The sequence below is a fragment of the Diospyros lotus genome, chromosome 6 (assembly GCF_014633365.1).
Source record: "Diospyros lotus cultivar Yz01 chromosome 6, ASM1463336v1, whole genome shotgun sequence".
Lineage (NCBI taxonomy): Eukaryota > Viridiplantae > Streptophyta > Magnoliopsida > Ericales > Ebenaceae > Diospyros > Diospyros lotus.
This window is the reverse complement of record NC_068343.1, coordinates 20,863,295-20,876,617: the sequence shown is the minus strand read 5'-3', so window position 1 is coordinate 20,876,617 and position 13,323 is coordinate 20,863,295. Positions and strand designations below refer to the sequence as shown.

The following is a 13,323-nucleotide window of genomic DNA, read 5'->3' as shown; positions in this document are numbered from 1 at the left end:
TTACTAAATAAATAGCATGGCAAACAAAAAGCTCCATCTTTTTATGGGAGAATATTTCAACCATGATGGGTACAATGAAAACGAAGAACACTAGAAATTGCAAGGATGGTTTTGTGGTCCTGATTTTAGATACTTCAAAAGCTTACATTGGTATGGACCGATCTGGACATAAGCTCATCGAATTTCGTCTTATCGTTCAATTAGTTACTCCCAAATTTGTTGATTTAATCTCATATTACACTTCGAAGAACATATCAACTTGTTTGGTCTCAATTTTTGAAGATTTATTGGGATGATTTTTTAAGATTTCCATCATTGGTGTTGAATTTGGACAATGATACACCTATATATAGACTTGTAGGATTTTTCCTCTTGAAGAAAGCATCAATTGTTGTTTCTTCTGCTTTCTTCATCTAAAAATGAAACAAAAATTCACAAATTATCTTATTAAAAATCAAATAAATCAAGGAAATAAAAAAAATTTAGTGGTGGTCGCTGGTTAGGGTTTAAATATGGAACCTTGGTAACCATCATTGAGATTCTAGATCTCAGACCCTATTGATTCATAGCAGGGATTATAGATTTGATCCTCAACAATTGATCGTTGGGGTGGGAAAGAGAGAACAAACCAAGATGATGTACAAAGACAAGGTTATTTTAATTTTCATTAGTTAGTAGATGAGTGCTATGGAAAAAAGAACGAGATGATGGATTGGAGATTGTAGAAAATGAGAGGAAAAGTTAGATGGAGATGAATGTGATGAAGAGAACTAGATAGAGATAAGTAGGCTAATAAGCATATCTAGAGCATGATCTATCAAATCTATTCAAATTTAAATCTAATAAAAATCTAGTCGAAGGAATTTGAATCAAATGAACTTTTTTGAACCCCTATTTAAGTGGACCTAATTTTGTAGGCTCTACCTTTTAAAATTGTTTTTACCAAATAACACACACATATATATTATACAAAAATTATTTGGAGGGCCAATGTATTAAAATTTAATTATATATTCTATCCTTATCATATTATGGCCCTGTTTGTTGCAGATTAAAAGTTGTAACTTCTAACTTTTAGTTTCAAAAAAGTTGGGATGTAGTGTTTGTTTTAACTTATAGAATTCTAACTTATAGTTTTTACTAGATTTTAGAAAGGGTAAAAGTTGACTTTTTCAAAGCTGGGGTACCCTAGCTTTTACAACTTCTGCTTAAATAATTACATTTTTATGACAATTTTGCCCTTATTTTTAGCAAAGAATTACTCTCTTGTCTCCGCAATCATGAGTTTTTCTTTTCCACTACCATTTTCATTTTCAAATCTCTTCCTCTCTCTCGTCATCTTCCTCTCTCTCTATACTTTAATTAATTTTTTTATAACACTTGAAACTTATACATATACACTAATTAATTTTTAAATTATCATTCTATAACTACTAAGGGTATTATGGACAATTATACAAAAATAAGTTATTTTACAAGTTATGGTATCAAACACCACAACTATTTAACTACAACTTCTAAGAAACTGCAGCAAACAGGTTCACAACTTATTCTAAGTTTTAGAAGCTATAATCTAAGAAGCTATAAGTTATAATTTCTTTAATTAAGCTGCAACAAACGGGGCCTATATATATGATAATTTATCAAAAAGTGGGAGCCATGGTACCAAGCCTTTAGAGTGCAATTTTGTTCACCTTGGGGTAAAAAAGTCATTTTGCTCCCTCTCTACCATTCAATTTCTCTCTTCTTTCTTTCCTTTCTCTGATTGGTGTCTTGCCGATCGCTGTCTCACCACCTAGTCGCTGCTCGCTAACCTTTTGCCTTGCCTCGCCTGTTCTTTTTCCTCCTACCACTCTATCTCATTGCCTCGCCTTACCATTGGGCAGCGATGAGACGAGGTGGAGATGCAGTGGGTTTACGAGGCAGCGATGGTGAGGTAGTGAGGCAAAGCGGCAAGACGAGGCGATGATGCAATGGCAATGAGCAACGATTGGCGAGTCGGTGGCGAGAGAAAGGAGAGAAATGGGTGGGTAGAGAGGAAGGCCCAAAATGACTTTTTTACCCCCAGAGTGAACAAAATTGCACTCAAGTCTTCGCCCTCGAGAGCAAGAGTTTAAGTTTCAGATAACAATAAAGAAAATAAATATGTGGTTTTTAAAATTTTAAAATATAAATATTAGTTTTAAATTTAGTCTAATATCTAATCTAATAAATATTTTTAGACATTTTCTAAATCAATAAATATGGGATTAGTTTTATTTTTTGAATTTAAAATAATTATAAAATATAATAATTTTAAATTTTAAATTTCAAATATATTTCTAAATTATCTAATTCCACAATTTTTTATCACATGGGACAATTTTTTAAGCATAAACACATGGGATTAGTTGCCTTCCAAATTTTAAATTAATTATCAAATTTAAAAGGTTTCAGATTAATTGATTCTGCAATTTTAATGATGTGGGCAACGTTAATAATTAATCTGATCTCGTAATTCTTTAATGGCAATTTCTTTAAAGACATGGGATTATTTTTTAAAATTTTAAATTAATTATAATATTTGAAAAAAAAATTATTAATTAACTTATTTTGGAGTTTTGATGATGTGGGCCAAGTTAATAATTAATCTAATTCTATAGTTTTTTTTATTGGGATTTGTTTTTATTTTTCAAATTTTAAATTAATTATAATATTTAAAATTAACTAATTTTATAATTTTGATGATGTGGCATATTAAAAATTAATTTGATTTCACAATTTTTTAATGACAATTTTTTTTATATTTTTCGGTTGTTTGATTTATTATAATATAGTGGTTTTTCTTACCAAATCAATAAGAGCAATAAATAAAACAAGAATAAATCATTACAGTTTAAGATTCGAGATTAAATTGATAATTATACTTTAAAAATACGCAAATAAAAATTGCGTGAGCTTTTTTAAATTTAATTTTAGGATTTGGTTTATTCATCATTTTCAACTATGCTGGATTATTTTAGTTTGGAATAAAGTCAATCACATTAATAGAATTAAAAAGTCAATGAATTGGGATTGAAAAAACACAAAAATGATTTGTTGCCGCTATGTTATTCACGTTATTCACGTCAGGTTAGTAAAAGGGTGGGACCCAATTACCTTCTTATTAGTCTGCGTCGAGTAACATAATTATTGCCCGACGCTGATAGAATATTATTTCTGTTAAAAAATATTATCAGGATAGTCAACTTGTTCTCTAAAAATATAATATTTTATATGATATTTTTTAAATTAGAAATAATAATAATTTACTTAATTATTTTTAAAATATAATAATTAAATTGACCAAAAACCCCTAAATGAAATGTCTAAATACACCATACGGGAAGCATTTGAGGGGATGGTACTGTAAATAAGTAAAATATGAAAGGGATTATGGATTCCAAGAACTGACCCTACAACCTGTGGGAGACATCCATTTATCAAAAAGTCAAGGCAGCAAATTAACGAGCAATATTACATTCCATTTAATTAACCAAACATTCTTCAGAGCTCACTGCAGTGAGATGCAAATTATTTATACAGATCTCGAAGAACATCTATATATATATATGTAAGTTCGAGATTAAGTCAGAAAATTTGAACAAAATTCATAAATGAACAGTATGAAAATCCTCCACTCTCCAGAAGTCTGCAACAAAATTCATGGATAAGCTCATCTCCACGTCGACGGATCTTGCATGCCAATATCAAAACTGCCCACCAAGCCCTCTCCGTAGCCGCCGGCGACGCCTCTCCCATGATCTGCCGGGGCATAAAACCCGTAGCCGGAATTGGCCAGTTTTCCGATCTCATTTCCGGCATGGTTAAGACCAATAGCAGCGGTGGAAAAAGGGTGCTCGTCTGGTTTGGCACTCATGGCTGTCTTCTCGCCCTCGGTCTCCCTGTACCTGTTGAGATAAACCTTCAAGGGTCCGAGATAGTTCTCGAACCCTAGCGTGGTCATGGCCCACAAGAGATCGTCGCCGTTGATCGTCTTTCTCTTCTCTCTCTGGCACTTGTCCGAGGCCTCGCCGGTGATGAAGCTGATGAACTCGGAGACGCACTCTTGGACGGTCTCCTTGGCTTCTTTGGAGATCTTGGCGTTTGCCGGGAGGGACTTCTTCATGATGCGGCTGACGTTGGCGATGGGGAGGAGACGGTCTTGCTGCTCCTTGGAGGAGCCGTCGGAGATGTTGCCGGACGAGGGGCTGCCGGCGGGGCTTCTCTTGCCTGTCATGGGGAGGAGAATTAGTTAATTAATTATAAGGAAGAGAGAAGAGAGACGAGAGGAGAGATTGTGCTGGGAGCAGGTGTGGAGGGGCGTTGCAACGAGAGAAGATGAGCGTGGGGTTTTAAGGGGAAAAAGAAATTAAGATTAGGGGAAGAGAGTGGAAAGGCGGCTTGATGGGGACACAAAAGGCAAGAACCATTGCCACAGGATGGACGGTGTGGACTCCAAACTCCAACTGCAGAATCTAAGGCCAAAACACCCACTGCTATTCTATTGGTTCCTTTAAATATTGTTTGGGTGAGTTTGAGTAATAGAAATGAGTGTAAAATATATATGCTTTTCTTTCCTCCTTTTTCCCCCCTTTTAGTTTGAATGAAAGAATATTAAATATTAAATAACTATTATGCCTCTTTTCCTTTTGCTAAGTAACAGTTATACCTCTTTAATGGAACGATAGTAAGTGTTGTAAGTGGGCCACTTAATTAACAAACAAACAAACAAAAAAGAAAAAGAAAAGAAAAATGAAGGTTAATGTTGCCAAAATATCAAAATAAGTTTTCCATTATTTCTACCCCAATGTGAGGGAGACAGAAAAGTAAAGTTTTGAATAAAAATAAATAGAAAATGCCCATTTCTGTGTGTCCCCCAAATGAGGATTAGCTGCTCTTTTATTATTGCCCTTCCCCCCTTTTCTTTTTTTCCCTACTAACAAAGTGTGTTATTTTCTTGAAGGGATTTGAGACGAGTTGTGATGAGAAGTTCACTGGTGCATATATCCTTAATTTGTGCAAGACAAGGGGTACTTTCTTTTGGGGGGTTAATTGAGAGACTGTATATAGAAGAGAAGAGACGTACACAAATAAGGCCAAAAGGGCAAAATCTAAGACATATTTAGGAATGAAATTGTGTACAAAAATAACACTATCACCACCTTTCTAATTTCAAGCGATTTTAATGTCACTAAGTCGGCCAACAAAGGTTTGGTAGGAGTTTTAAATTTTGAGTTGGAAAGAATAAAGATAAGAAAGTTTAAATTTAAATAAAAAAGGATCCAGATAGGAGGTAGTATATTTGATAAGAACAATAGTTATATCTCCATTTCTAAATTTTTACGCATTCCATTGCATTTTCTTTTATTAATTTCTTTTGCTGTATAAGGTTCTAAGCAATTATAATATTATAATAAGTATGAGGTTCTGAGTTTAGATCTTAATTTTTAGGAGACTTCTTGGTACTTTGAGGTCCCATGGAAAAACAACTGATATAATATGAAAGAGATGTGTAAAAACAAGAGACAACTATATAGATACCCCTTCTATACCCTAAAAATTCACTTCATTTTTATGTCCTTTGATGACTAGCTACTAGTGCACTAGGAAGCCATTTAAAAAAACAAGTTTTATAAGTTAATTGACATGCTTGGAGCTCAAGAATATATGTAACTCCACCTAATAAGATTAAAATTTATAATTGTTTGTATTACTACTTAAATTTAAGACTTGTTGAGTCAATTCGCAAATGGTAGTAATGTGGTGACTCTAGTTGTGTGGTAATAGCCAAAGTTCTTTTTAACAAGAATAAAAAGTCATCTTAGGTTGTAATGAGAGATAAACTCTTCGATGAATAAGTTAGAGATTTTGGGAGTGTTTGGCTTATCATTTTTAAAAGTAATTTTTAATTTATTTACTTTTTAAGTTGTGTAAAGTTTAAAAATTAAATAGTGTTTAAATTAATAACGTGTTTGGATAGATGTACTTTTAAGTTATCAATTAATAATTATGTATTTGATTTGAAAGAGTTGATAAGTTATCATAATTTAATAAAAAGACGAAAATAAACATATTGTTGAATAATACAAATAAAATGAATAAAAATAATAAATTTTAATAAAAATAAATTATAAATTAATATCCAATTGATAAAATTTTTTCATGAGATGTTGATAAATTATATACAATTATTTAAAAATATACTAATACAATATTTTATTAAAGTGAATATATATTTATGTGTTATATACGTTATATATATATATATATATATAGTGAAGAAGATGGCTAGCGGCGACGGTGATTGAGAAGATGGGCAACGATTGATGTAAGGAGATGGTCGAGAAGAGATAGTGGCTGATCAACGCCAGGAGATTGGCAACGATCAATGCAAAGAGATGGACAACGACCAATCTACAAGGAGAAGGCGGTGGTGATTATCGATGTGACAGAAGATGAGATCTGGCAATAGCGATGATGCAGGGATGGATGCGGTGGCTAATCTGTGCTAGAGGTGGCATTGTTGTAATGAAAGAGGTTGAGAAGAAGATGAGAGAAGAAGGAATAAGAGTTGTAAATATATAGAATGTATAAGGGTAAATAACTCATTTAATCAGTCAACGCAAAAAGCCCCTATATCAGCCTTTTTTGAAAAATTGGGGGAGCTTTTTCAAACATTGATGTTTTAACTTTTAAGTTTATTAGCTTTTAAATTATTAGAGATTACAAAATACTTCAAAAAATAAGTTACACAGCTTATAAGTTAAATAAATACTTTATAAGGGGTCAAACCGGTAAGCTAAACACCCCCTTTTTCAAGCTTAGAACTGATGATAGTTTGGAAAGTAGAAGAATGGGATTCAAGGATGAGATATAATAATTATTTGAGATATTTTAGACCACCTAAAAATAGACGTTTGTGGTCCAACCAGTCACCAAGGATTCGAAATCATGGCCACCACTCATCACTGTCTTCTCATAATTGATAAGTAATGGTTTTTGCCTAACATGACTGTGTAATTGTCCCACGATGTCATGGGCATATATTTTGGTTAATAATTAATAAGTAATTGTATTTGATTTATGATAATAATAGAGTGTAACCACCACGACTAATTAATACCCTTTTTTGTAATATATGTCAATATTAATGGGTAATTATTGCTCCTCCCTAACAATCTCAAATCACTATATATATATATATATATAATTAACTAGCTAGTAACATGTGCCTAATATAACCTGAGTATAATTATCCAAGTGTATTCAATTGAAAATGGCTAAGTTACATGCACCCTAATAAAGCATTTATTCATCAGCCACATACGAGACTTATTTAACGTATTGCATAGCCACGTGACAATATGGTCTCGAGGGGGAGCACGTTGACTAAAAGAACGCCACAATAGAGAGTGCCTATGTAACAATAAATAAATAGATAACTAAATAAAATCCTTAAATATATATCCATAGGAAAACAATCGAAGATATTCAACCATTTTATGAAGTCCTAACAGCCTATCAAGCGAAAGGAGAGGACAAATCTCCTTTGTTTTGGCAAAATATTCATTATGGCGATAATATCGCAAACGATATCATTAATTAATTATATTATTATTATTATTATTATTTAAATTATTCAGTACACAGTTATATCTACTATTTTATAAGTAAATATATAGATATTTTGTAGTTGTAATTTTTATGGAATTGAATTGTCATATCACTGTTGTAATAATGATAACAATTAAGAATATTTTTTTAGAGTGGTTGCGAGGTTAGTGTTTAAGGTTTGACATGGTGCTCATCAGCTGATATGTTCTCTACTTTAATTATTAAGAATAAAACCTTGTTTAGTTAGTTTACTTAGCTATAATGTACATGATTTGTAGATTATTATGCGTAATTATCATACATTTATTTTATAATGAGTGTAAGTTTCTTGTCAACAAACAATCTCCAAGACTAATCAAAGTCTATAAGGCATCTACAGTAGTTATTATTATTTTTTGATTTTGATTTCTAGTTATTATTTAATAATAATACGAACTGTACAAAAGTAGGCTATGTTTGGGATTTACTTAGAAAATATATGCATCCGCAATCAGCATTGTTTTCGTCCATGTTTTAAAACTGGACCGGAGAGCGAATCGACCTATTAATTGGGTCACGAGTCAGTTGATCCGACCGGTTAGACTAGAATGGTCTGACCGGATGATGTCATATATATATATATTTTATAATTAAATAATATATATATTAAATATATATTTGAAATACTAATATTCTATATATTATTATGAGAAATACTATTATTAACTAATATACAACTAATATTTTACATATAATTGTTATATATGCTATTAAAGAATTAATTAATAATTAAAATTTAAAAATAAGTGAGAGGGTGAAAAAAATTGGGGTCAATCCGGTTCCCGGTTCATCGATCCGATCGAATTTTGACTGTTTTTGACCGGGTTAAAGGAAATTTGATTTTTTAAGTTAAATCGAACCGGATAGGCCACCGGTTCCTGATTAAACCGGTCCGATTGGCTGGTCCGGTTCGATTTTTAAAACAATAATTTTCATGTGGTAGATGAGTTTTGTATAATTGTGAATTGTTGATATGAGATTTTTGTCTTCCCGATACATATTTTTTATTTTATTTTCGGCCAAGAGGGTGATTGTGGTTGTCTCTTAGCTTTGATTTTCTTTGGTGGTTCCAGTTTTGCCTTGGTCTTGATTTGAAGCTCTTCTAACATGGTTCTTGTTTTATTTATTCTTACTTATAAAAAAAAGATATGTAACGATTGAGCTACCACATAATTTACATAGATTTAAATATTATAATCATCTTATTCAAAACATTCTCTCTGCAATCTATCTCTTCACCTAAAGATAATTTTTCAATTGAGTATTTGAGAGTTTTTCAATGAGACTACAACTCTTTTAAGTAATTTTCTATTTTGGTTGCCGGTAGCTATAGCTAGGTTAATGGTCGTCTACATCAGTCATTGTCGGTCTAGCCAGCAGCATTACATCCTAAAGATCCTTGGGCAGCAAATCCCCACAACATAGCAATTGAAATAGCAATGACTGAAAATAACCAGAAACAGACAAGTATTTGAGCAGGCAAATTGATGAAAATCAAACAATGAACAATTAAAAAATGCTTCATATAGCACGCCCAATGTTTCTTCTCCTCACCTTTCAATCTCCTCCTTTCTCTCTTTTTCAAACCCCTCCCCGGCTTTTCAAAACCCTTCCTTCTTCAATCTGCCCAACATTTGCTGCCTCTTTGTGGCTCAAAACCCTTAATCCAGAATCTCTTCTACTAGGGAAGACACAGTCCGAAGAGCATGAATTAATTGTAGTCCACGACAGGGGGCTATTATCGTAGAGTCCAGTCAGCATCTTTAATTTAAATTTCAACAATATCACATGGTGATTGTGGGTTTTCATATAAAAAAGGAAATTCATGAAATTATAGAAAATAGTGATGGAGCTAATTGGAATTTGTACGTACGTATACAACATTGATATCAGGAAGAGCCAATTAACCAGATGTAATGAAAGAAGAGGCAAAAGCTGATGCCTGATGGGACACTCATGGAAGCTAGAACTCTTCCCCAGAGACATATATATCCTCTTGTCCCTTTGCAGATATTTGTGTCTTACAGTTTGGATGATTTGGGTTGCAGATTCCTGGTCAGCCTAAACCTTTAAATTCATGACCATGGAGGAAGGTATCTTTGTACGGCTTTGGAAAAGGAGAGGAATGAAGGGTTGTTGGCAACCAGCACATATTCTTCACTTTTGCGTTTGTTGTGTTCATCCTCCAGATTCTACTTCATTAATTACATCCTTACTTAATTGCCAATAACAAGATTAAAACTTACATACGTTTGCTATTTCCTAGTTAATGACTGCCAACTAACGCCCATTCTAATTTCTCATGCCCCCTACTCAAAGCCCTACTTCTAAATTCCTAATGCTGTTTAAACTGAATTGAGGGATTGCAGCTTAGAAAAGACAAGGGCATGAGAAATTAAACCCTAAAACCTAAGAGTAAGAAAGTTAGAAGGAAATTATATAACCTAGTTGATTAATTAGTTGGGCAACAGTTCAATTTGTTTGATTAGGCAGTTATTTTGGCTGCCCAAGTCGATCCACTGACTAATTAATTGTCGATTAATCTTGTCTAATCAATTGGTTCAGTTCCAATTTTTATCACACTGGATATTAATTACTCGATTACTTTGATTCATTAATCTCATTTGGAAATGGGATATCAAATTAATATGCTATTTTTTTTATTTTAGAAAAAAGGCAGATTCAAAGGAACTTGCTTTATAAATTGATTTTGAAAATTATTTAAAAAATATCTTAAACATGGTCTGAATCATAAAAAAGCTGCCATCTAGACTAGTCAAAAAACAAAGAGATTTGATTTTTTATTCTATAAACATCGAAGATTTTTATTCTAAAAAAGACATTTGATATATGGGCCTGTTTGGCAACATATCCTTTTTCTTTTCTTTATTAGGCAAATGTGGCAAGATCCTTAGAAAAAGTAAGAGTGTATTGCAACCATTGACTTGGAGCTGCATATATGCATATGCATACGTATGTGTGCATATATATATATATATATAATTGAAGCATAATTTAGCCACTATTGATCTTTACACATGCTTGACAACGATCTGCCACCCACTACATGAGCGTTTACCAAGTTCATTAATATTTTGATTTTCTGGCTAACCCTAAATCGTATATATCCTAACCCCTCAGCCATTTCAACAATTACAACATGTAGATCGAAAGGAGTTGCCCACAGTTAGTCATTATTTTTTTTCTAGAATAGATACACTAAAATCGAAATCACCAAAGAAAAATACAAAGTGACACAAACAAGCAACGAGGGAAGGCCAAAATGAGCACGAACTTAACAACCAAGAGGCTTCCCTACCAAAGAGAACAAAGCATAGACTAAAAGAGCGACCCTAACTTAGACTTTTTATGTGTCAATCCTTTGCTTAACCATCAAGGGAGCTTTAACAAAAACAAGATCACTAACCCATCTCCAGTAGCATGGATGATAGAGAAAGAGTTGAATTTGAACATAGTTCAAAATCTGCATGTGCTTCTTCAATGCACCAAAGAGGGGCCGAGGCTGGATCAACACTTGTCAAGGTCATATGGTCTTGCCAATAGTCGGGTTTCCATACAGTTAGTCAAAGCCATACATTTCAATATCGATTAGCAAATTGGGACTTTTTTTATCTGCTACGAGATGAGAAGAATAAACGATGCCTTCTTTAGGTCTGGCACAATATGATATATTTCATACATGTAAGGGATGGTTGATTTGGGTTTAGGCAAAAAAGGGGTTTGGCTAATCTCAAAGGGAAGTTAGAGGACTGATTGGATTAGAGTTAGGGTACGTAAGAAGAAATCAAATTTAGGTGAAAGAAGATGAAATTTGGGTGGATGAAAGTTGGAGCTTAATTTGCACGCCCGTTTCATTCTTAGTTGGTGGTTCTTCAGGGATCTTTCCCATGTTCCTCTTCCCATTTGCTGTGTAAGGTCACTTACTGTTGGACTCCCAAACTTTTTTCCTTTTCATTTCTAGCTTTGTTTTCTCTCCGCTTTGCTGTTTTGAGGGGGTTGTTGATCTATTTCTATGTGTATTGTTGGGTTTGCCCCATTTGTTTTTTGTAAACTTTTGCGCGCTTAATCTTATTAATACATTTCCATTTACAAAAAAAAAAAAAAAAAAGAAAGTTGGAGCTTTAGTAGATTAGGAAGGAGTGTGGAAGGAAATGAGACAAGGTATAGAGATGAATGGGTGGCAGAGTTAGGCGATTTAGGGGAGAGATGAAGAGAGAGGGTTGTTTGGCTGTAATAAATCTGTAACATCAAGGATTTGCAATAATTGACGGCAATGAGACATGTCATGTGTCGAAAATGGTGCTAGAGATGGTGCCGTAGGGAAACAATCACATGACAATGCTCGTAGCAAAAACTCGATCCCCTAGGGTTTTAGAGAGATATCTTTTGTATGATAGCAACATTTATTTTTTGCTATTAAGGAATAGTAGAAGTTTGTTATTTTTGTTGTAAATAAAAAGTAGGAAATAAAGTTATTTTTGAATAAAATTGCCCTCAACCAAAATTTGAAATTAATTATGGTACTTAAATAAATTCGGAATCCTCATACCACTCTTCAGTAAAATTATTACAATTAATTTACTCTTTTTCCACAAATTTAAATTCAAAATCCATACTTTTGTTAAATCTAAAACTTTTGTTATATTTCTAATCAATTTAATAAAGATAATACTAGTCATTGCCTTAGAGACAACGGTTAAGAAATATTAAATACATATCATTTTTATACACACAATTAATATAGAAAATATTTACCCATCAAACAAGATATAATAAAGATAAATTATTTAAAAATGCTGTTTATTTGATATTCCTTAACCCTTTTTTTAAAGTAATAGTTAACTATTACTCTTTTAATAAACTTAAATATAACAATTTTAGAACAAAGCAAAAGTTAATCAACTTTTATAATGAGAAATACTATTTGCTCTATGGCCTTATTTTCCATAAAGCCTACATAATTAAAAGAATGGTTAGTGTTACCTTCTAATAGTGTTTGATCAGTGACCTAAACTGTTTTTTTACTGTGATTCTCATAAAAATATATTTTACCAATATAACTTTATAACAATAATAAAAATTTCACAACGCTTTCACTCCCACATAAAATAAATCTTATGGTGATGTGATTATAGCTCCATTTGACAAAGGCCATTTCATATTAGTATTAAACGTTGCCATCAACCCTAGCCAGTCATGTCTTTTAATTAAACGGATTTGTGACAAATGGCTTCTTTAGCAGGTTCTTCCTCCTCCTGAACTGAAACTCCTTGTTTTTAAAACTGTTAGTCTTTGACACCTTGCTGGCCGTTAATATACAGAAACAAATTAAGAGGGTTTAAAGATTAACTTAGAGAGGCTGCTTGGCATTCGATATGGGTGATGCTGCTTCAAAGAAATATAGATATAATTTAATGAAAAGGATCAGCAGCTGGAGTTTGACATAGAGGGAAGCTTCTAGGTCAATCTGGGAATAACATAATTGGCAATTATGGCTGGATAATCTGTCTGAGGTGATATGCAAGTATGCATTTAATATTCGCTTGGAAAAGCTAAAAAATGTCGAATGTTGGTAAAGGAAAGCATCCAAGCAAAAGAGACTGATCACCTACGACAAGCATAAATTCT

The 13,323-nt window shown here is 32.7% G+C and overlaps 1 protein-coding gene across 1 annotated transcript; it reads right to left on the bottom strand.

The window, feature by feature from the left end:
* Nucleotides 1-3,476: 3,476 nt before the first annotated feature.
* LOC127803295 (nuclear transcription factor Y subunit B-3-like) lies at nucleotides 3,477-4,467 on the bottom strand. The gene has a single exon (XM_052339420.1). The coding sequence runs from the start codon at nucleotides 4,256-4,258 to the stop codon at nucleotides 3,695-3,697; it is 564 nt and encodes a 187-aa protein (XP_052195380.1). The 5' UTR covers nucleotides 4,259-4,467; the 3' UTR covers nucleotides 3,477-3,694.
* Between the last annotated feature and the right edge of the window lie 8,856 nt (nucleotides 4,468-13,323).